Source organism: Phocoena phocoena, chromosome 1 (assembly GCF_963924675.1).
Source record: "Phocoena phocoena chromosome 1, mPhoPho1.1, whole genome shotgun sequence".
Lineage (NCBI taxonomy): Eukaryota > Metazoa > Chordata > Mammalia > Artiodactyla > Phocoenidae > Phocoena > Phocoena phocoena.
Genome location: NC_089219.1, coordinates 103,552,915 through 103,578,404, shown reverse-complemented (window position 1 = coordinate 103,578,404; position 25,490 = coordinate 103,552,915). Strand labels below are relative to the sequence as shown.

The following is a 25,490-nucleotide window of genomic DNA, read 5'->3' as shown; positions in this document are numbered from 1 at the left end:
AAATAAATAAACTTCTAAATTAAGATTTAAATCCAGTTGGTGAGTCAGAGTTCCACCGTCCCAAGAAAAACCTGAAAAGTTGTTAAAAAGTCAGAGCTTGGATTTTCTTTTTTTAAAAAAGTGAAAAGTGTATGTAAACATTATAAAGTAAACAATTGAAAGTAATTTTGAGGCTTCTATTGGAACATAGCTTAGGCTCCTTCTGGGGATATTTTTATGATTAGAAAAAAAAAAAAAAAAAGCCAAACTTTTTATCGTTTCTTTGTGTTAGGCGGTGCAATTTCATCTGTGTGAACCGTGGCTGCGTCCTTCCATTCATACCAGTGCTTCTGGCAGGAACCTTTTCCAGAAGAGCACTTATTGGGGGCCCTATTTGGTACAACAACCGAGTACATCTTGCACTTTGAACGGGACTCACATTCCAGCCAAGTTTATGCCCCTGGAAGGAAGGAGGCCCTTGGTACAACGCCCTGGGATTTCTCCCCACTTTGTACCAGCCCAGTGGACAGAGGGTGGGGCTAGGGGGGCGGTCAATGCCTTAACAGCCCCAGCCTTGAACTGCAACAGCAGTTTGAAAGGAAAAGGTACAGTGTATGAGCACGTGTCACCTTTCCTGCCAATAAGTGTCAGTTGTGACCCATCCGTGGTTTTACGTACACCTGGGGCCACCTGGTCACGTCCAAAGTCAAGTACCCTTTCCTCCTACCAAGGGCCTGTACCTCAACAATCCTGAATCTTCTTTTAGGAGGCATGATAACTGCAAGGGCTCAAAGGGCACTGGCTGTTCCTAACACAGCACCTGTTTCCACCTCCTGTTTGCACAATCACCTGTGACCCACCTCCTCTAGAGTGGCCCAGTTAGGAAATGACATGCAGGAAACAGCCAAATCTAGTGCTATCAAGGCCTCCTTCCCTTCCTCTAGTCATCCGTGCTCTGGTGGGGCGGACCTGCTGCCCGTCTTCCCGCCACAGATGCTAGGCCTGGAATTCATTTGTGCTGCTACCATTAGTGCAAAATCTAGTTTCTATTACGTGAGTGGTCCCCTCTGTGGGCAAAACCAAAAGGAAAAAATTCGGTGGAAACTTGCCTCCTGGGGGTGATTTGGTGATAAGTGCAGAACGAATCGTGGGTGACAGAGGGAGGGAAGTGGAGGGGAAGATGGTGAGCCCGAGGAGTTGGCTGTCTGGCCCACTGTGACAAAGAGCGGCACATGAATGGCCATCATTTTGTATTACTTTATTGCTCAAAACAAATGGATCTTTTTCCCCTTTGGAAGACAGAGCAGTATTAGATCCTTCAGAGCCAGGATAAAAGCACAGAGGATTGCAATGTGGGGCGTGAGTCACCAGTGAGCCTCAGGAAACCCCACTGAGATGCTTCCGAAAAGCCAGCGCTGTGCAGGGGGAGACACTTCGGGGGGCGGAAGATCTCTTTGGGTCCGTTGTCCTTCTGGTATGAGTGATCAGGCAAAACGGACTGTTCTCAGGATCTACTTTGTAGGCAGTTCACATGGCAATATAAATTGCTGGGTTTCCTTTGTGTTCCTAATAGGAAAGCAAACATACCACAAAGCATACCCTTCCTCACTAACCCCCTGCAGGGGATTTTAAAAAGACTTGAAGGACTGAAAAGGTCATAGAAAATGCATGGTTCTTCCAGGTAATTTCTGATTCCGTGAAGTCAGTCTTGCAAGCAGCAATTCACCTCCACATTAAGGAGCCCACTCAGCCCACGAAGGTTGTGGGGTGTCCGTGGTTCCCCCTGCAGACGCACAAGGCCTTTGCCTCTCACAAAGGGCGGGACAGAGAATAGAGGTGGCTTCTTCCGCCTGACACACCCTTGGCACCACTGACCCTCCGGGAACGAGCTCCAGACATCTAACTCCCAGGATCCCCCTTCTGCAATCCCCAGGGCCCCCTGAGGCACGGTGGCCTCCGAACTACGGAAGTGACTGTCCATTCCTTTCCTTGTCCCCAACCTCCTCTTCCTTGCAGGCCTTCTTACTGCCCTGGACAGAGGTGGCTGTGCATTTTTCTTCATATGCATTCTTAAGGCTAAGGTGGCAAGATAAGGTGCTTGGTGGAGAGCCAAATTCTTGATTCCAGGGCCATTTCAGCACTCATACATAAAGCAGATACGAAAGAAATGGAAAAAGGGGGCAGAGAAGCAAAAAACCAAACCAGAACAAAATGCATCTGGGCTCAACAGGAAGTTACGGACTGCAGGTTTAGATTTCAAATGTGGTCTAAACCCCCTGAAAATAGGGGGTGGGGGAGGGTAGTAAAAGCCACACATTAGCCTTCGGCACTGGGCTGTGTTGTCCCTCGGCAGGGGTGGAGGGTCGCCTTTAGCAGCTCTCTCAGCACGTGCCTCCGATTCAGAAGCCGGCCCTTCCATTCTCACCCGAGACAAAGAACTCTGAACGCCTTCACCCCTTCCTCACCACAACCCCTCGAAACAAAAGGTAGAAACACACACAAGCCAGAGATCTATAAACCAGTAGGAGAAAAAAATTAGACAGAGGTTAACCATTAAAAAGCCGCCGTCGGGAAAACACACACTCGATTGTTCTATCAGAAAGTGCCGTGGGAAGAAGAGCCGTGTGCTGGTAAACATGTCCGCGCTCAGAACTTGACATGCAGAAAAGAGAGAGCGCCGAGTCCCACCTGAGATTAGAGAGGACTGGTTTTTAGTGTAACACACATCACGTTAAAAGATCACTGTCCTCTTCTCGCCCAAACTGCTCCTCGAACGTCCCTGCATCCCGGCCTTTCCTGGCACCGGCTAGTCCATCTCCATGGACATGAGCCGGCGGCGCTCCCGCCTGGTCTCCTGGACCTCCTTCTTACAGCACCAGTGTGAGCTGCAGTACCCGATGAGGCAGGACAGGAGCCCGATGACCGTGGACAGGCCGACGCCGATCAGCAGCGGGTACTTGAAGGCGTTCAACACTGGGAGGGAAAGACCAGAGGGAACGGGTCAGTGATGCGAGGCGGGCCTCGGAGAAGACCGCCGCCTCTCCCCTCTCCATTGCCACGGCGTCTCCACCAGGGATCTGACCTCATGCATCCTGTACCCAGCACCCGGCACGGTGCTTGAGACAAGAGCAGCTCGGCCATACGTGTCCAAAAAATGAGCAAAAGTCTCCCCACCCAGTTCTGTGCGGGAAGGCAGTAGAAAGCCAGGAAAAAAAAAAAAAAAAGATTCTCCTTCAATGTCTTTGAATGTCAACTTGCTTTTTAGGGTTTTGGCAGGAGATTGATTTTTAAAAGTCAGTATAAGGGCACCACACATTCGGCAGCAGATGCATCCTTAAAAAAACCACACATAAATCAATTCTATGCATCAGATAACTGAAGTGTACTAGGGGAGCTATTTTAAGTAACACTATAGTAAATTATCTAGCAAAGTGAATAATCACTCCCTACTTGTTTAGTAAATCTGGGTTTTCATAGCGAGTGACTGCAAGCAAGACATTTCTAAGAGGCAAATATGGTATAAATGACTAAGTTGAGGGAATGTACAAATACTGTTTAGATCCCACACCCTCAAATCCCACGTCCCCGTCCCCCAAAGTACCAGCGCGCCTTGGGTGGAGGCTGGCACTGTGGTTGTTTGCCTGACATTTAATACAACAGCCCCAGGAGAGATTATTATCCCATTGAACAAGAGGGGAAACGAAGGATTAGAAAGGCTAAGTCACCTGTGGAAGAGCTGGGGTTCCAATTCCAGTCTCCGCCAAACTGACACATCATCAGGGGAACACACTCAAAGGCTCCTACTTAATCCTTGGTGGCACCTGGACTTGAATTCTCTCCGAGTGTTTTCAGTTAACGTTTACTCTGACACTTTTTGCAGAGAAGACATGTTTCTCATTAACCAAGGAACAACTGCCCACACTCTGAGAGGCCAGGGAGCAGAGGCGTGGGAAGGGGGCCCGCTGACCATGGTGCTTTAGGCTGACTGTGGTGGTCAGTGTGGGCCAAGGCTGGGAGCTCCCCCTCCCATCCAGGAGGAACCCCCTTTACCAAGAAGCAGAACCGGTAGGAGGACAAGAGGGGCAGGAACCCACCTGCAGCCCCTCCTAGAGACCTGGACCCACTCTCCTGATCTGGTCTCTGCCCCTACCTGGTAGTATCCGTGCCAACAAGAGGACACAGCAAAGTGGGTGTGTACAGAATTTAGAGAAAGCATCGAAAATCCTTCCAGTAAGTCTTTAAAATCATTTCCCGGTGGTAGCTCCAGCACACACGATACCAAAGCTGGGAAAACAGCAAGGGCTGTGTGTGCTCTTTCTGGGTACAGGCCCGGGCCAGGCTAGAGAGAAAGCAGGCACATTCCGCAAAGGGTGGGAACCTGGATCCCGTCAGCAGCAGCAGAGCATGGAGAGAAGACATTCCCCAAACACCAAGAGGGTTATCTGCGTGTCATTCTTACCATCCATCTTCACAGTTATAAAGATGGGCTTGGACTGGATCTCTGCCTCTTTCTGCCAGGAACCGGTGGGTGACTTCACCCACGGGGTCACGGAACAGTAGTAGTTGCCAAAGTCCTGGTCCTCGGAGCCATGCACTTGCAGCAAGAACTCTAGCACGCTCACGCGCTCCAGGCTGAGGTCGCTCTTCCAGTCCCTCTGGGCCGTGTTCACGATTCCCTTCCGATCCAGGGACGACAGGAGGACGGGAGCCTTGTCCAGGCCGAAGGAGTGCACCGCAAACCAGGCCACGTCAAAGGCCATGTCGTCTATGGATGACCAAGCCAAAACGCTGGGGTCAGTGCCACAGGCAGAAGTACCAAGTACGGCTAACATGCCTGTAACCTGACTGTGGGCCAGCACGGCTCTACGTGCCTTGGGTCTCCCCAAATCCTCTCAACAACACCCCATGATGAAGGTACTATCACACTTCCCACTCTGTGGCGGGACCAAATAACTGAGGTCACACAGCAAGGAAGTCACAGAACACGTGGCTTAACCCAGGAGTCTAGCTCCGGGATGCACCCCCTTCACCACGCCACTGCCACTACCCAGCTGAAGGAGCACAGCCCCAAACTGTCTCCTCCAGAGAACACGGGATGAAAGGTTGGTGGTATGTGGTGACGTCGAACGCTCTGTCTCCCAAAGAAAGCAGGGTCCTTTGGCATTTTAGGCAGAAGGACCCACGACAGGAAGGACACGAAAGTCATAAGGAATGACGTGGACATAAAGTGAATCGTACAAAATGGAGAGTTGTAAACAGTTTAGATTTTATTGTTCACTGTGATTTTTTTTTCCCCCTGAAGTGCTTAAGTTCAAAACGAGGAAAAAAATGTCAAGCTGAGAAAATTGAACACAGTTTAACAGTCCCAGAGAGTAAGGCTGCGGAATCGTAAAGTACTCTGCAAAATTAAGGTTCTAACAGCCTCACATAAATTAATATGGGCATAAGAGAAAGACGGTTTTGGCACAAGTGGTCGTTCTCATAGAACGTGGAAATAGAGTGTACATCCTAAACCTCTGACCTCTTCTTTTGACTGCTACCAAGTGATACCAGCTGTGTCAGGTCTGAGAGTCACCCAGCAAGCAAGAAAGGACTGGGAGGCCACAAACACTGCTTTATCTTACGATCGCTTGACGGGGCTTTCTGTACATGTGTTAAATAACATAATTTTTGTTAAACAAAAAGTAACATCCATTTAGTAAAAATACACTAATAACCTCAAAAAGCATATTATAAGGCAAATAAATTACATTCAGATTCTTACATATTAAAAAAAGAATATAAGCAAAATTAGAAGCAGGAATTTTTTTTTTTTTGGCCACATCACATGGCTTGCGGGATCTTAGTTCCCCAAACCAGGGATCGAACCCTGCAGTGGAAACGTGGAGTCCTAACCACTGGACAGCCAGGAAATTCCCCAAAAGCAAGAATTTCTAAAAAATTATTCAAATGATAATTCCTTTTCAACTCAGTCTAAAAATGTTAAGGGCCACAGGCAAATCTCAACTCTACATATGTGATGTCAGCCCTCTACTCTGATGCACCAAAATATCATTTTTTCCTCCCCATCGACCCACCGTGGCCCTTGAACACAACATTTGATTGTTCCGAGGGTGAGGGTCATCTCTTGCAAGAAGACCAACACCCTGGGGGCAGAGGGAGTGCGGTCAACGTCCTCACACCCTCACAGTGCCCAGGCAGAGTGGGCCCCCAGATCACTCCCAGGTCCTCAGTGAAAACTAGCTCGGTGTCACTGGCACCTGCAGGCGCCGGGTGGTTACCGAAGGCAAAGAGTCACAGCTGTGTCCCCATTACTTGTGCCCAGACTCTGACCCCAGTCCCGCTGTGCCGTACAGTACGGTGGCCAGGCTGCAGGGTCAGGCTACCCGGGCTAGAATCCCAGCACTGGCTCTTGTTAGCCTAGTGACCTGGGTGAGTCACTTAAGTTCCCTGTGACTTAGTTTCCTTATCTGGAAAAGGAAATTACAATAGCACCCATAGTTAGCTAGCTTTATAAAATGCTTAGAACGGCACCTGGAATATAGTAAGCACTCGGTAATAGTTGGCCGCCGTGAACATCCTTACCACCACAGTTCAACATACCCGGTCTGTACTAAGAGATGCTGTAACAGGAAGGGTACTGCCGCCTGCAGCAGATGCTCGTGGTGCTCTGCCCCAAACAGCTGGATCGCTGGGCCCCCAGATGCTGCAGGTGCCGGATGCTAAGCTCTCACACCGGTACCCTTCTCCAGAGGACTGGCCTTAGCTGACAGAAGCCACCTCCTGGAGAGCCACTCCCGTAGGTGAAGAAACACTACCCCTCCCCAGCCATTCCCTGTGGATAATGACTGACAAATTAGGGTGGTGGGGATATAAAAGCCCAGTCCCTTAGCTCAAGGAGGTCACACTCCGTGGTGCAACCCATGTTCTGGAGCTCCCCACAGGGAGTTAGACTTGTTTTGAAGATCTTTGCCTGGCTTCCTTCCCTGCTCTATCCTGACTCCCTCACTCCCTCATCGTTTCCTCCTGAGGGCACATCTTCAATTAATCACTCTCACGCTTGTCTCGGGCTTTGCTTCTAGGGAACCTGACCTAAGACACCACCTCTAAAGGGCCGTGGTCTCCCCCTGCCTCTCCCCCTGCCTTGGCACTCGGCCCACTTGGGCCACATGTCCTTTCCGGAAGAGAATCCCTTCACAGCCCACAGGATGCGAGAGGAAAAACGAAATTACGACCTGTGTTTAATTATTCAGAATCTTCCACCCATGCGGTCTAAGAGTGCAAAGTTCTGGAAAATTGTGATCTGCAAGGTAACAGCTACCTATAGCTTTTGCAATTACACTGGAGGAAAAGACTTATATTAAGGGCACAGTTGGTGACCCATCAATTTACTGAGAAAGAGCATTTAAATGATTTATTTTTGTCTATCTCTATAAATGAGCTTTTTAAATTTTTAAAAACTTTTTTTATAAATGAGCTTTAAGGGTAAAAATGGTATTACATTATTCCAACTTTTGAAAAGGATCTCCCCACCCACCCCGCCTTCCTGGCAGTCTCCACAGATGTGGTGGCTCAATCAAGACCTACAGGCTCCTCCTTCCTAAGCCCCAGGACAGAGCTGACCCCTCTATTGTTTTGGATGGGTTGTTTTCTTTGCCTTTCCTTACATCTTCCACAAACTCTTCTCCTTTTTCCTACCTCTAAAGCTCAACCACGTTCAAGTCCCCTGTGAGAGTCAATTTCGGTATCAATCAACTCGTCCAGGGCTCAGTAAACTACAGCCTGCAGGTCCAATCCAGCCTACCACATGTTTTTGTAAATAAAGTTTCACTGGAGCACAGCCAGGCCCATCTGTTTACATTGCTCTCTTCGGCTGCTCTCTCTCTACAACAGCAGAGTACAGAGATCATCTGGCCCACAGCACCAAAAATACTTTCTACCTGGGCCCTTTACAGAAAAGGTTTGCTGACCCTGAACTAGCCGCACCTGAACCTTCAACTGGAGTCCCTGCGGTAGCCGGACCTCAGGGGGTGGTGGCCCGAGCCCCTCCGCTGTTGGTCACCCCAGATCCAATACAGCCCAACCTCACTTCGCTGACAGCCTGCCCTTAACACAGAATGTAGACCTGTCTGCTCTGTATTTCTTCAGAGTGTTAATCGCTATCTGATACTATATCATATGGTGATTTCTTTCTTGTTTGTCTCCTTAACTAGGCTGCAAGCTCTACGAGGGCAGACATGGTGCATTTTGATCACTCCTCTATTTCCAGCAACTAGAACAGCACCTGTTTATAGGAGTTCAATAAATAGCTGAATGAATGGATGAATGAATGAAAGACAAAAAGCGAGGGCGCCAGACTCTGCCAGTGGGTTGCAAATGAGACTGAATCAGCCCCCGAAGTGGCCACTAGATCACCCTGAGAACACATTCAAATGTCTGGTTGTGTTTCCAAATCGTCAAACAGATAGTTGCATCCATTCAACACATCCTTATTAAACACCTACTGAATACTGCCGAGCTAGGCAGTTTGGGAATAAACAGCCAATCCAATCCCTGACCTCCACATCTGTGTAACGTAGTGGGGATGATATGAGAAACACTTACAAAAAGAAATACGGGGAAGGGGAAGGATGGAGAAAAGTACCTGGATCCAGGGCTGCTCCTTCAACAGTGATGATACAAAACAATTTGATGAGATCTCCCCGGATGACTGATGGCGCGTCCGAGTGCACAGAGGCATTAAATATAGGACCTGGAAGAAAGCAATGCCACTTCATGATCCTCTTTCACACTTCTGTTTAAATCCTGTTCTTGGTGTGCAAATGGGCATCTAAATGTGGGATCCCCTTCCTTGGAACTGAGCTAGACATTCACAAAATAGGTGTCCTAAGATTGCTTTCCTTCTATTCAGAGAGACATGTGCATTAAGTATACGAGCTTCATCTTAAGATTACAACCATGGTCTCATTTGAAGGCCACCCACCTCCCACCCTGGTACAGCCTGGGCTGTTTCTGGCTGCACATGGTTCACTTCCAGGCCAGAGTGGCTCAGATGCCAGAGGGTTCAGGACTAAATCAGGGACGCTTTTGGTCCCGAAAGAGTGAGCAGCCTCATTGTATTGGGTGCTGGCGACGGGCCCTGCTATTAAGAGGCTGAAATCCAGTAATGCCAACAATGACGACATTTCTATAAAGCACGGTGGGAGCACTGAAGGCGATTCATTCCAATCTGCTGTGAGAAACTGAGGAAACGTGGAAGCTCCTTTTAAGAACTACCCAGGGGCTTCCCTGGTGGCGCAGTGGTTAAGAATCCGTCTGCCAATGCAGGGGACACGGGTTCAAGCCCTGGCCTGGGAAGATCCCGCATGCTGCGGAGCAACTAAGCCCGTGCCACAACTACTGAGCCTGCGCTCTAGAGCCTGCGAGCCACAACTACTGAAGCCTGCGAGCCTAGAGCCCGTGCTCCGCAACAAGAGAAGCCACCGCAACGAGAAGCCCGCGCACCGCAACGAAGAGTAGCCCCCGCTCGCCGCAACCAGAGAAAGCCCGGGCACAGCAACGAAGACCCAACGCAGCCAAAAATAAAAATACATTTACAAAAATAAATAAGTAAAAATAAAAACTACTCAGATAGGATCTGTCTTGCATACCTTTCTGAAACTCTCCCTTGATACCCAGTTTACTTTTATAAAAGACCCCTTTCCTTCTTCCAAAGGCCAGAGGATGTTTCTACACAAACCATGCTGACTCCTCACTGTATCATCGACTCACGGCAAGGCAGAGTTGTTCCAAGTTTCTAAGTTGTAAGGCAATGAGCCTATGTATGACCAAGAAAATGTGAAGAATTAAGTAAAAAGAATTTAGGGCTAGAAGTTAGTAACATTTACCACAGGGTCAGTTGGATGCATTCGACTGTGGGCTATTATTGTGCCATTTCATAACTAGGCACAAATAAATGACTTAATAAATTTTAAAAAAAGTAGGTACGCCTTGTATGCAAGAAATCTGCAGCTCCGATCCCCTCCTTAGGCAGAGAGAAGGGCTAGGTACTGCATTCCGTTTTTAACCCCTTTACAGCTCACTTTTAGGTGACAGTATTACATAGCTTTAGGCCAATCTGATCCTAAGAGCTTAATATTTACCATATGCCAATTCCTAATGTCTAGGAATAGGCAAACCTGAAGAAGATTCCAGAACACCAATGCTAGGGGATTTCCCTTGGGTTTTCTGGAAAGCAAAGATAGATGGCCCTGGACAATGATTCTGAAACTCACTAGAAGCTAAGAATACAGGTGTAACTACCTTTAAAATCAGATTACCAGAAAGGAAAAGGTACTTTTTGTTTTAACATCCAAAAAAAATGACTGTGAGAAAGAGTAAAAGGTCAGATGAACCAATGAGGCAAAAAACTGAAAAGACTATACTTTCATTTCAACATGAGTAGTAAGATGAATTCATCAGATGGCTTTCTTAACACCGAGTCCATGAGTAATCCGTGTTTTGCTGGGAGAACGGTGAAGGACGGTTGTAGAACATGGAAACCTTGAGGCATTAGGCAGCCCTGGGCAGGTTCTGCTGGGTACTCAGATTCAGTCTAGGGCATGGAGAACGTAACAGAATGGCAGTCCCAGGACATGGGGAAAGGGATGAAAGCAAAAAGGACAAGGAAACTTTACCTACTTCTAGACATCATATCCTTCAATTAACTCGGCTCAGCCATGGTTCCCTCAGGTCCTTACCACCCTGGATTTGCTCTGTTTATAGCAGTGAGGTGGCAAAGGATTAAGCCAGTCGCTCTGAGTTGGCTCAGTGGTAATGACTGGGGGGACTTCATGCCATATATGGTCATCCATGAGGACAGGTTAGTAGCGACCATGGTGAGCAATGGGGACTGAATTTTTTTTCTCTGACTAGAAATTTCATGGTTATAAATAGAACTATACTATGGGGCTTCCTTAAAGTATCCAGACCCCTTCTAAGAGAACACAAGATAATAAAACACAAGGAGATCCTCATAATGGATTTAGGTTCTTATTTACTTAATTTGAAACAGCAGAGAAATTTGGACATATTTCCTTTACCTTATTTGGATAAATTTCCTTACCTAATTTGGACAAATTTCACTTTCTTTTCTTTATATTTCCAAAAAAAATCCAAAATGCCTTCTAGGTCACAAGTTACTGTTCTCATTTCCCCTCATGGCCGTGGGAACAACAGAGCATTTGTGCCATGCTCACCATGCAGACAAGGACCAGGGAAAAAGCCTGCATTGTAAACTATTCACAGCAGTGGATTTCCTTCGAACGAAATGCAACTCACTGTTAATGTGGGTCATTATCCCAGGCTTAGAAATATTTTTATTATGGTCAATTTCTGTGGTAATGCTGTTTTCTTGAGGGGATGTGTCTGGTTAACTTCACAGATGACAAACTACAGCACAGATAATTTAAGTGAACAACCAGAGTCACTACATGTCCCTGGATCTCTAGTCTGCAGAGTACATGGACCACTTAGCTTTTAAACACAAACATTGACACAAACCATGCGCCAACTCTCGCCCCTACAAAAAGGTTGCAAATGACAGTATTTGTGTGAAAGCCAAAACTACAGACTGTCTGCATGTCCATCAATAGGATAATGGTTAACCAAATTCTAGCAAGTGTAGTCATTAAAGTTGGTATTTACCTAGAATTTTTTATAACATGGAAAATGCTTATCTTATAATGGTGGGGGAGGGCAGAAAGCAGGCCATAAAATTGCATATACAGCCTGATTTCAAAGTTATGAAGAAAACATGCAAGGGAAAAATTCTAGGAAGACGAATACCACCAGTTAACAGCCTCTGGTAAGATTATGGGTGATTCTTCCTTGTATTTTACTGTATTTTCAAACTTCTCTGTTAAGAGGAAAAACTTTATTATTATTCTTTTAAAAGGCCAAAGTCCTTCACATCATCACATTTAAACCATATTATTCCTCCTCATACTTTGAATCAGTAGAAGTTACAACTCAGTAGGACCCCTTGGGGAACACAGTCCGCATACGAAGAGGCAAGTGTCCTGAAAGCAGAGGACAGAAAGGTGGACACCAGGAAGGATCTCTTTGTTACATGCGTTTTACCGTGTGCTGCTAATTTTTAGGAAGTAAAGGCTCTCAGTATCAAGTCAATGTTTTCTTGGAGCTATTCGGGGCTATGGCATTGTGCTGGGTGCTGGATTTGATGGCAGCTTCTCTTAATTAAACTGTGAACTGGCCATGACAACTCCATGGATTAAATAAAGCAAAAACCTGAGGCAGTCTATTCAACCTGTAAGCTACAGTGATTTCATCTGTTATGTTGAGATTTAAAGAACTGAGAAATAGATTCAATTTCCATTCCTCAACTAGAAATACATACAAAAGATTTTATGTCTCCCCTCTTTCTAAAAACAGTTTTAAAGAAACATCAAATAACAAATGTAAAACAAATTGGAATAAAATCCTATAGGCAATAAAACAGATACACAGATAAAGGGCAAAAACCACACATAATCATCTGAACCTCAATAGTCACAGAAAAAGCGTTTGACAACACCCAACACTTCATCATGATAAAAACACTCAACAGATTAGGAATGAAAGAAAACTTCCTCAACTCAATATTTGGTGTCTATGAAAAACCCACAGTGACCGTGATACTTAAGGGTAAAAGATACTTCATGGGGAAAGTTCCCCCTAAGATCAGGAACAAGAAAAGGATGTCCACTTGTGTCACTACTATTCACCACTTTACTAGATTCCAGCCAGGGCAATTAGGCAAGAAAAATAATTAGAAGGCATTTAGTAAAACTGAATAGAAGAAATAAAACCATCTCTATTTGTATCAATAGATCACATGATTCTATACTTAAAAAGCCTAAGTAGGCTGGGGGGAAGATGGCGGAAGAGTAAGATGCGGAGATCACCTTCCTCCCCACAGATACATCAGAAATACATCCATACGTGGAATAACTCCTACAGAACACCCACTGAACGCTGGCAGAAGACCTCAGACCTCCCAAAAGGCAAGAAACTCCCCACGTACCTGGGTAGAGCAAAAGAAAAAAGAATAAACAGAGACAAAAGAATAGGGACGGAACCTGCACCAGTGGGAGGGAGCTGTGAAGGAGGAAAGGTTTCCACACACTAGAAGCCCCTTTGTGGGTGGAGACTGTGGGTGGCGGGGGTGGGGGGGAGCTTCGGAGCCGCGGAGAAGAGCACAGCAACAGGGGTGCGGAGGGCAAAGCGAAGAGATTCCTGCACAGAGGATGGGTGCCCACCAGCACTAACCAGCCCGAGAGGCTTGTCTGCTCACCCGTCGGGGTGGGCGGGGGCTGGGAGTTGAGGCTCAGGCTTCGGTCGGAGGGCCGGGAGAGGACTGGGGTTGGCGGCGTGAACACAGCTTGCAGGGGTTAGTGCACCACAGCTAGCTGGGAAGGAGCCCGGGGAAAAGTCTGGACCTGCCGAAGATGCAAGAGACTTCTTCTTCCCTCTTTGTTTCCTGGTGCACGAGGAGAGGGGATTAAGAGCACCGCTTAAAGGAGCTCCAGAGACGGGCGCGAGCCGCGGCTAACAGCACGGACCCCAGAGACGGGCATGAGACGCTAAGGCTGCTACTGCCGCCACCAAGAAGCCTGTGTGTGAGCACAGGTCACTGTTCACACACCCCTTCCGGGGAGCCTGTGCAGCCCGCCACTGCCAGGTTCCCGTGATCCAGGGACAACTTCCCCGGGAGAATGCACGGCGCGCCTCAGGCTGGTGCAACGTCACACCGGCCTCTGCCGCCGCAGGCTCGCCCCGCATCTGAACCCCTCCCTCCCCCCCGGCCTGAGTGAGCCAGAGCCCCCGAATCAGCGGCTCCTTTAACCCTGTGCTGTCTGGGTGGGGAACAGATGCCCTCAGGTGACCTACACGCAGAGGCGGTGCCAAATCCAAAGCTGAGCCCCTGGGAGCTGTGAGAACAAAGAAGAGAAAGGGAAATCTCTCCCAGCAGCCTCAGGAGCAGCGGAATAAAGCTCCACAATCAACTTGATGTACCCTGCATCTGTGGAATAACTAAAGAGACAACGAATCATCCCAAATTGAGGAGGCGGACTTTGAGAGCAAGATTTATGATTTTTTCCCCTTTTCCTCTTTTTGTGAGTGTGTATATGTATGCTTCTGTGTGATATTTTGTCTGTATAGCTTTGCTTTCACCATTTGTCCTAGGGGTCTGTCTGATTTATTGTTGTTGTTTTTTTACTATTTAAAAATTTTTTTTCTTAATAATTATTTTTTATTTTATTTTATCTTACTTTCTTTTATTTTCTTTTATCCTCTTTCTTTCTCTCTACTTTTTCTCCCTTTTATTCTGAGCCGTGTGGATGAAAGGCTCTTGGTGCTGCAGCCAGGAGTCCGTGCTGTCTGTGCCTCTGAGGTGGGAGAGCGAGCTTCAGGACACTGGTCCACAAGAGACCTCCCAGCTCCATGTAATATCAAAGGGTGAAAATCTCCCAGAGATCTCCACCTCAACACCAGCACCCAGCTTCACTCAATGATCAGCAAGCTACAGTGCTGGACACCCTATGCCAAACAACTAGCAAGACAGGAACACAACCCCACCCATTAGCAGAGAGGCTGCCTGAAACAATAAGTCCACAGACACCCCAAAACACAACACCAGACATGGACCTGCCCACTAGAAAGCCAAGATCCAGCCTCATCCACCAGAACACAGGCACTAGTCCCCTCCACCAGGAAGCCTACACAACCCACTGAACCAACTTTAGCCACTGGGGACAGACACCAAAAACAACGGGAACTATGAACCTGCACGCTGCAAAAAGGAGACCCCAAACACAGTAAGATAAGCAAAATGAGAAGACAGAGAAACACACAGCAGATGAAGGAGCAAGATAAAAACCCACCAGACCTAACTAATGAATAGGAAGTAGGCAGTCAACCTGAAAAAGAATTCAGAATAATGATAGTAAAGACGATCCAAAATCTTGGAAATAGAATAGACAAAATGCAAGAAACGTTTAACAAGAACCTAGAAGAACTAAAGAGGAAACAAGCGACGATGAACAACACAGTAAATAAAATTAAAAATACTCTAGAAGGGATCAATAGCAGAATAAATGAGGCAGAAGAACAGATAAGTGACCTGGCAGATAAAATAGTGGAAATAACTACTGCAGAGCAGATTAAAGAAAAAAGAATGAAGAGAACTGAGGACAGTCTCAGGGACCTCTGGGACAACATTAAACGCACCAACATTCGAATTATAGGGGTTCCAGAAGAAGAAGAGAAAAAGAAAGAGACTGAGAAAATATTTAAAGAGATTATAGTTGAAAACTTCCCTAATATGGGAAAGGAAATAGTTAATCAAGTCCAGGAAGCACAGAGAGTCCCATACAGGATAAATCCAAGGAGAAACATGCCAAGACCCATATTAATCAACATGTCAAAAATTAAATACAAAGAAAACATATTAAAAGCAGCAAGGGAAAAACAACAAATAACACACAAGGCAATCCCCATAAAGTTAACAGCTGATCTTTCAGCAGAAACTCTGCAAGCCAGAAGGGACTGGCAGGACATATTTAAAGTGATGAAGGAGAAAAACCTACAGCCAAGGTTATTCTACCCAGCAAGGATCTCATTCAGATTTGATAGAGAAATCAAAAGCTTTACAGACACACAAAAGCTGAGAGAGTTCAGCATCACCAAACCAGCTTTACAACAAATACTAAAGGATCTTCTCTAGGCAAGAAACACAAGAGAAGGAAAAGACCTACAATAACAAACCCAAAACAATTAAGAAAATAGGAATAGGAACATACATATCGATAAGTACCTTAAATGTAAATGGATTAAATGCTCCCACCAAAAGACACAGATCGGCTGAATAGATATAAAAACAAGACACATATATATGCTGTCTACAAGAGACCCACTTCAGACCTAGAGACACATACAGACTGAAAGTGAGGGGATGGAAAAAGATATTCCATGCAAATGGAAACCAAAAGAAAGCTGGAGTAGCAATTCTCATATCAGACAAAATAGACTTTAAAATAAAGACTATTAGAAGAGACAAAGAAGGACACTACACAATGATCAAGGGATTGATCCAAGAAGAAGATATAACAATTGTAAATATTTATGCACCCAACATAGGAGCACCTCAATACATAAGGCAAATACTAACAGCCATAAAAGGGGAAATCGACAGTAACACAATCATAGAAGGGACTTTACCACCCCACTTTCACCAATGGACAGATCATCCAAAATGAAAATAAATAAGGAAACACAAGCTTTAAATGATACATTAAACAAGATGGCCTTAGTTGATATTTATAGGCCATTCCATCCAAAAACAACAGAACACACATTTTTTACAAGTGCTCATGGAACATTCTCCAGGAGAGATCATATCTCAGGTCACAAATCAAGCCTTGGTAAATTTAAGAAAATTGATATTGTATCAAGTATCTTTTCCAACCACAACGCTATGAGACTAGATATCAATTACAGGAAAAGATCTGTAAAAAATACAAACACATGGAGGCTAAACAATACACTACTTAATAACGAAGTGATCACTGAAGAAATCAAAGAGGAAATTAAAAAATACCTAGAAACAAATGACAATGGAGACACAACAACCCAAAACCTATGGGATGCAGCAAAAGCAGTTCTAAGAGGGAAGTTTATAGCAATACAATCCTACCTCAAGAAACAGGAAACATCTCGAATAAACAACCTAAACTTGCACCTAAAGCAATTAGAGAAAGAAGAACAAAAAAACCCCAAAGTTAGCAGAAGGAAAGAAACCATAAAGATCAGATCAGAAATAAATGAAAAAGAAATGAAGGAAACAAAAGCAAAGATCAATAAAACTAAAAGCTGGTTCTTTGAGAAGATAAACAAAAGTGATAAACCATTAGCCAGACTCATCAAGAAAAAAAGGGAGAAGACTCAAATCAATAGAATTAGAAATGAAAAAGGAGAAGTAACAACTGACACTGCAGAAATACAAAAGATCATGAGAGATTACTACAAGCAACCCTATGCCAATAAAATGGACAACCTGGAAGAAATGGACAAATTCTTAGAAATGCACAACCTGCCAAAACTGAATCAGGAAGAAATAGAAAATATGAACAGACCAATCACAAGCACTGAAATTGAAACTGTGATTAAAAATCTTCCAACAAACAAAAGCCCAGGACCAGATGGCTTCACAGGCGAATTCTATCAAACATTTAGAGAAGAGCTAACACCTATCCTTCTCAAACTCTTCCAAAATATAGCAGAGGGAGGAACCCTCCCAAACTCATTCTACAAGACTACCATCACCCTGATACCAAAACCAGACAAGGATGTCACAAAGAAAGAAAACTACAGGCCAATATCACTGATGAACATAGATGCAAAACTCCTCAACAAAATACTAGCAAACAGAATCCAACAGCACATGAAGAGGATCATACATCATGATCAAGTGGGGTTTATTCCAGGAATGCAAGGATTCTTCAATATATGCAAATCAATCAATGTGATACACCATATTAACAAATTGAAGGAGAAAAACCATATGGTCATCTCAAGAGATGCAGAGAAAGCTCTCGACAAAATTCAACACCTATTTATGATAAAAACCCTCCAGAAAGTAGGCATAGAGGGAACTTTCCTCAACATAATAAAGGCCATATATGACAAACCCACAGCCAACATCGTCCTCAATGGTGAAAAATTGAAACCATTTCCACTAAGATCAGGAACAAGACAAGGTTGCCTACTCTCACCACTCTTATTCAACATAGTTTTGGAAGTTTTAGCCACAGCAATCAGAGAAGAAAAAGAAATAAAAGGAATCCAAATTGGAAAAGAAGAAGTAAAGCTGTCACTGTTTGCAGATGACATGATACTATATATAGAGAATCCTAAAGATGCTACCAGACAACTACTAGAGCTAATCAATGAATTTGGTAAAGTAGCAGGATACAAAATTAATGCACAGAAATCTCTGGCATTCCTACACACTAATGATGAAAAATCTGAAAGTGAAATCAAGAAAACACTCCCATTTACCACTGCAACAAAAAGAATAAAATATCTAGGAATACGGAGACAAAAGACCTGTATGCAGAAAAGACAAGGAGACAAAAGCCCTGTATGCAGAAAATTATAAGACAATGATGAAAGAAATTAAAGATGATACAAATAGATGGAGAGATGTACCATGTTCTTGGATTGGAAGAATCAACATTGTGAAAATGACTCTACTACCCAAAGCAATCTACAGATTCAATGCAATCCCTATCAAACTACCACTAGCATTTTTCACAGAACTAGAACAAAAAATTTCACAATTTGTATGGAAACACAGAAGACCCAGAATAGCCAAAGCAATCTTGAGAACAAAAAACAGAGCTGGAGGAATCAGGCTCCCTGACTTTAGACTATACTACAAAGCTACAGTAATCAAGACAGTATGGTACTGGCACAAAAACAGAAACATAGATCAATGGAACAGGACACAAAGCCCAGAGATAAACCCACGCACATGTGGCCACCTTATCTTTGATAAAGGAGGCAGAAATGTACAGTGGAGAAAGGACAGCCTCTTCAATAAGTGGTGCTGGGAAAACTGGACAGGTACATGTAAAAGTATGAGATTAGAACACTCCGTAACACCATACACAAAAATAATCTCAAAATGGATTAAAGACCTAAATGTAAGGCCAGGAACTATCAAACTCTTAGAGGAAAACATAGGCAGAATCTTCTTTGACATAAATCACAGCAAGATTCTTTTTGACCCACCTCCTAGAGAAATGGAAAGAATAACAAAAATAAAAAAATGGGACCTAATGAAACTTCAAAGCTTTTGCACAGCCAAGGAAACCACAAACAAGACCAAAAGACAACCCTCAGAATGGGAGAAAATATTTGCAAATGAAGCAACTGACAAAGGATTAATCTCCAAAATTTACAAGCAGCTCAATAACAAAAAAACAAACAACCCAATCCAAAAATGGGCAGAAGACCTAAAGAGACATTTTTCCAAAGAAGATATACAGACTGCCAACAAACACATGAAAGAATGCTCAACATCATTAATCATTAGAGAAATGCAAATCAAAACTACAATGAGATATCATCTCACACCGGTCAGAATGGCCATCATCAAAAAATCTAGAAACAGGGGCTTCCCTGGTGGCGTAGTGGTTGAGAATCTGCCTGCCAATGCAGGGGACACGGGTTCGAGCCCTCGTCTGGGAAGATCCCACATGCCGCGGAGCAACTAGGCCCGTGAGCCACAATTACTGAGCCTGCGCGTCTGTAGCCTGTGTTCCGCAACAAGAGAGGCCGCGATAGTGAGAGGCCTGCGCACCGCGATGAAGAGTGGCCCCCACTTGCCGCAACTAGAGAAAGCCCTCGCACAGAAATGAAGACCCAACACAGCCATAAATAAATAAATAAATAAATAATTAATTAATTAATTTAAAAATATCTAGAAACAATAAATGCTGGAGAGGGTGTGGAGAAAAGGGAACACTCTTGCACTGCAGGTGGGAATGTGAACTGGTACAACCACTATGGAGAACAGTATGGAGGTTCCTTAAAAAACTACAAATAGAACTACCATATGACCCAGCAAACCCACTACTGGGCATATACCCTGAGAAAACCATAATTCAAAAAGAGTCATGTACCACAATGTTCATTGCAGCTCTATTTACAATAGCCCAGAGGTGGAAACAACCTAAGTGCCCATCATCGGATGAATGGATAAAGAAGATGTGGCACATATATACAATGGAATACTACTCAGCCATGAAAAGAAACGAAATTGAGCTATTTGTAACAAGGTGGATGGACCTAGAGTCTGTCATACAGAGTGAAGTAAGTCAGAAAGAGAAAGACAAATACCATATGCTAACACATACATATGGAATTTAAGAAAAGAAAAATGTCATGAAGAACCTAGGGGTAAGACAGGAATAAAGACACAGACCTACTAGAGAATGGACTTGAGGATATGGGGAGGGGGAAGGGTGAGCTGTGACAAAGAGAGTAGCATGGACATATATATACTACCAAACGTAAAATAGATAGCTAGTGGGAAGCAGCCGCATAGTACAGGGAGATCAACTCGGTGCTTTGTGACCACCTAGAGGGGTGGGATAGGGAGGGAGTTGCAAGAGGGAAGAGATATGGGAACATATGTATATGTATAACTGATTCTCTTTGTTATAAAGCAGAAACTAACATACCATTGTAAAAAAAAAAAAAGAATACAATTACTTTAATTAAAAAAAAAATGACCACACAAACAGTGTCCTCTGGGCTGATGGGACGCACTATGTTTATAAACACTGATTAGGGGACTTCCCTGGTGGCACAGTGGTTAAGAATCCGCCTGCCAATGCAGGGCACACGGGTTTGAGCCCTGGTCCGGAAGATCCCATATGCCACGGAGCAACTATGCCCGTGCACCACAACTACTGAGCCTGCGCTGTAGAGCCCACGAGCCACAACTACTGAAGCCCACGAGCCTAGAGCCTGTGCTCCGCAACAAGGGAAGCAACCAGAATGAGAAACCCTCACACTGCAACAAAGAGTAGCCCCTGCTCACCGCAACTAGAGAAAGCCTGTGTGCAGGAACGAAGACCCAATGCAGCCAAAAATAAATAAATAAATTTATATTTTAAAAACCCACAAGTACTAGTATTTCTAAAGAAATGTTTCAACTCCACTATAGGAGGAAGACTCCATCTAAATCTGGAGCAGACACGTGATGACTTGAGAATTTCTGAAACACCTGTCTATCTTTGAAAGAAGCACAAAATTTTAAAGTCTCAAGATTGGAAAGAATGTAATGGTCAAATACTGTGACCAATCAGCTTGTGTTTTAAGTCCTTCTCTTTATATTCGCCAAATGTCACCACCAGCCTATGAATCACGCCTCTGATGATAAGAAACTTGCTTCTTCCTCAAGCTCTAAGTGCTACACAGTCATTCCTTATAAAGACCAACTTGAATCCAAGGCTTTTTCTGTATTACAAGTGTTGTATTCATATTTGTATTCTTAGGACCTAGTAAAACACAGGAACACAAGTGCTCAGTGAAGTTGGTTGTATCAAATTGAAAAAATTTCCTTAGGTCATATATTACATTGCAGTCTAGTTAATTGTGCACAAATTTTATTTTCCCAACTGGATTGTAAACTCTGTGAGGAATGACATCTTGTTTTATGTATCTTTGTATCCTCCGCATCCCCTAGTATGGTATTATGCACATAGAATGTCCCAAATAACTATTTGTTGAATTTAAAATGTGAATGAATAAATCTTATTACTAAGCCATTTTCAGGGACATAGTTTTATACTGCTCTTCAAAGCTAAGGACAAACACTTATATTCCATTTCTAAGACTTAAAAGAATGACTTCAGTTACAATTTTCTTATACCTAGAAGTTTCTACACAAAGCAGCCTATTAGATTATGGAAGAAGACTGGTACTTACTCCTTGTTAATTTTTTTTTTTTGCATTTTTTAAAATTGAAGTATAGTTGAGTCACAATATTGTGAGTTTCAGGTGTACAACAAAGTGATTCAGTTATATACGTTTTCTTCAGATTATTTTCCATTATAGGTTATTACAAAATATTGAATATAGTTCCCTATGCTATATAATAAATCATTGTTGCTTATCTATTTTATGTATAGTATCAATAGTTTGTATCTATTAATTGTATACTCCTAATTTATCCCTCCCCCTCTCCCTTTCCTCTTTGGTAAACATAAGTTTGTTTTCTATGTCTGTGAGTCTGTTTCTGTTTTATATATAGATTCATTTGTATTATTTTTTAGATTCCACATATAAATGATATCATTTAAAAAAAAAGCCTAAGTAGTCAACAACAACAAAAAACTATTAGAACTAATAAACAAGTGCAGCAAGGTTGGAGGATACAAGACCAATTTATAAAAGTCAATTGTGTTTCTATACACCTGCAATGAACAAATTGAAAAGGAAATCAGGAAAGCAATTAATTTATGATAGCATCAAAAAGAATAAAATACCTAGGATAAATTTAATGAAAGAAGTTCAACATCTGTACATTGAAAGCTACAAACACCACTGACAGCAATTTTAAAAGATCCAAATAAATGGAAAGACATCTCATGCTCATGGATTAGAAAACAATATTGTTAAATAGTAATACTCTCCAAACTGATCTACAGATTCAACACAATCCCTATCAAGGTCCCAGCTGTCTTTTCTGCAGAAATTAATGAACTGATCCTAAAATTTATCTGGAAATGCAAGGGACCCAGAATAGCCAAAACAATTTTGAAAAAGAACAATGCTGGAAGGCTCACACTGATTTCAAAACTTGCTAGAAAGCTATAGCAATTTAACAATGTGGTTCTGGTATAGGAAAAGACATAAGGATCAACAGAATAGAAGTGAGAGTCCAGGAATAAACCCTTATATTCCTGGTTAAATGATTTTTGACAAGTGTACCAAGACAAGTCAATGGGGGAAAGAACAGACTTTTCAACAAATGGTGGCAGGACAACTAGGCATTCCCATGCAAAAGAATAAAGCTGAATCCCTTCTTCATACCACACACAAAAATTAACTCAAAATGGATCACAGCCCTAAATGTAACAGCTGAAACTGTAAAACTCTTAAAGGAAACCATAGGTGTAAATCTTCACAACCTTGGGTTAGGCAATGTTTTCTTAGATATGACACCAAAAACACAAGTAACACAAAGAAAAAATAGATAAATTGGACTTCATCAAAATAAAAACTTGGGTGCTTCAAAGGACACAATTAAGAAAGTGAGAAGACTACAGAGTAGGAGAAGATATTTTCAAATCACATATGTTGTTAAGGGACTTTTGTATTCAAACTATGAAAAGCTCTACTAGCCAACAATAAAAAGACAAATCAATTTAAAAATGGGCGAATGGTTTGAATAGACATTTCTTCAGAGAGGATACACATATGACCAATAACTATATGAAAAGCTGCTAAACATCAACAGTCTTTAAGGAAATGCAAATTAAAACCACAATGAAATACTACTTCACATCCACTAGGTTGGCTATAATAAAAATGATGGAAAATAATAACTAGTGAGAATGTGGAGAAATTGGAACCCTTACACACTGCTGGTGGGAATGTAAAATGGTGCAGCTGGTTTGGAAATCAATTTGGCAGTTCCTCAAATAATTAAATAGAGTTACCATATGATCCAGCATCACTCCTAGGTGAGAAATGAAAAATTATGTCCACACAAAAACTTGTACGCTAATGTTTATGTCAGCATATTATTATTCATAATCGCCAAAAGGTGGAAACAATCTAAAGGTCTATCAACTGATGAACAGCTAAAAAATGTGTGGTATATCCTCACACTGGAATATTATTTAGCCATAAAAAGGAATGAAGGATTGATACATGATATAATGTGATGGACCTTGAAAACATTTTGCTAAGCAAAAAAGCCAGTCACAAAAGCCCACATATATGCTTCAAATCATATGAAATGTCCAAAAAGGCAAATCTATAAAGATACAAAGGAGATTAGTGGTTGCCAGGGGCTAGGAATAGAGAGTAGAGGGAGTGACTACTAACGGGTACAGAATTTGCTTTCTGGAGTGATTAAAAAGTTCTAGAATTAGATACTACTGATGGTTGTACAATATATATCTGTGAATATACTAAAAACCACTGAATTGACAGTTTAAATGGGTGAATTTTATGGTATGTTAACCATATCTCAATAAAGCTATCTCAAACAAGCAGATAGATACACAACAAAAGAAGCGTGTGTTTCCTCTGCTCTTTCCAAATCTAAGGGTTTAAATCAATATTTACTCTTAATCTACACATTAAGAGATTATTAGATGCCAGAAGATTATTTCATTATACACTATGATAAGTTATAATAATACAAAATATTAATAGAAAACAAACTTTACTAAGGTATAGTTTACCTTTAATATAAACGGTAATAATTAAATTCAACAAATATCTTGCATTCATTGTATTGATCAGTTAATACCTGAATCTTTACAGGTGAGTATGAATTTACACATTCAGAAACTTCTAACTGGAACCCAAGGCACATTTAGTGGAAACATTCAGTATTAAACTCAAACGTGATGATCCTTCACTTTGATATTCTAAATAAGATTGGGAATCAAAACCTTTTAAATCTCTACCTGCTGAAACACAGATACACACACAGATTTGTCAAAGGAGCTTAATGAATTTCACAGATAAACATTTCCATTTCAGAATATGTATGTATGCTATTAAAAAAAAAGTGGAACTTTCCACCTTATAGCATAAAAACATTTTACTTACCAAAGATAAAATCATTCAGAATGGACACCAAAATGCTCATTTTAATTAACCCTCCCATAGGTGAACACCACTAATAGTTATTCTTAAAAAAACAGGTTGACAGATATATTCACCCATACCACCACAGCTCTGGAGACTGGACTAATTGGAAATATTTTTCTAGTCCAAAAGCAAGGTAAAGCATAGCCCAAAAGGTTGGGATACTCATCCCCTGTATGGAAATACTGCTCTGATAAGTTGGGCCAAGAACAGTACCCATCACCTTCAGTCCTAGGGACCTCAAAGAGTGAAAGCCACAGGCTGGATAAGACTTGGGTCTTAGCTTTGAACCTTCCACTCTTGGCAAGTCATTTAACCCCTCTGGAGGCTCAATTCCTTCTTATCTTTATACTCCATCCACCATGTTCCTTGAAGGATTTGATATAGGTGTATGTCAGCTGATCTATTTTTAAAAATGAGGGTAGTATGTTCACACAAAACCTTGTACACAAATGTTCACAGCAGCATTATTCATAATAGTCAAGAATTGGAAACACTCAAATGTCCATTAGCTGATGAATGGATAAATAAAATGTGGTATATCCACACAATGGAATATTATTCAGTCATAAAAATGATGTGCTAATGAGAATTTATTTTGCGTTAAATGCTACAGTACAAAAAGAAGGGGATGTGTGGTTTCTTGGTGTTTGATTTTCTTAAAAAACAGTAAGTAGTATTTGTAGTTGTGAGTTACATAGGTTTATGTGGAGAGAGCACAGTTTGCTATAGCCACCAAAAAAAAAAAGAAAAGAAAAAAAATTGTCTCGCCAACACGTCCCAAGCACTTTGGGATTCCTAAACTTATTTTCTGATATAGAAAATACGATATTTACTGGCATTTTTTTGCGCTTCTCAAGACAAAAATGGCAGGGCTTCCCTGGTGGCGCAGTGGTTGAGAGTCTGCCTGCCGATGCAGGGGACACGGGTTCGAGCCCTGGTCTGGGAAGATCCCATATGCCAAGGAGCAACTGGTCCCGTGAGCTACAGCTACTGAGCCTGCACGTCTGGAGGCTGTGCTCCACAACGGGAGAGGCTGCAACAGTGAGAGGCCCGTGCACCGCGATGAA

The 25,490-nt window shown here is 42.9% G+C and overlaps 1 protein-coding gene across 1 annotated transcript in view; it reads right to left on the bottom strand.

Annotated features, from left to right (window-relative positions):
* Nucleotides 1-2,482: 2,482 nt before the first annotated feature.
* PTGFRN (prostaglandin F2 receptor inhibitor) overlaps nt 2,483-25,490 on the bottom strand; it is a 74,203-nt gene continuing 51,195 nt past the window's right edge. The window contains exons 7-9 of the mRNA XM_065892901.1: nt 8,624-8,731; nt 4,439-4,744; nt 2,483-2,952 (exon numbers count right to left, since the gene is read on the bottom strand). Of these exons, the coding sequence (XP_065748973.1) occupies nt 2,786-2,952; nt 4,439-4,744; nt 8,624-8,731 (581 nt within the window). The 3' untranslated portion in view covers nt 2,483-2,785. The remainder of the gene's footprint in view (nt 2,953-4,438; nt 4,745-8,623; nt 8,732-25,490) is intronic.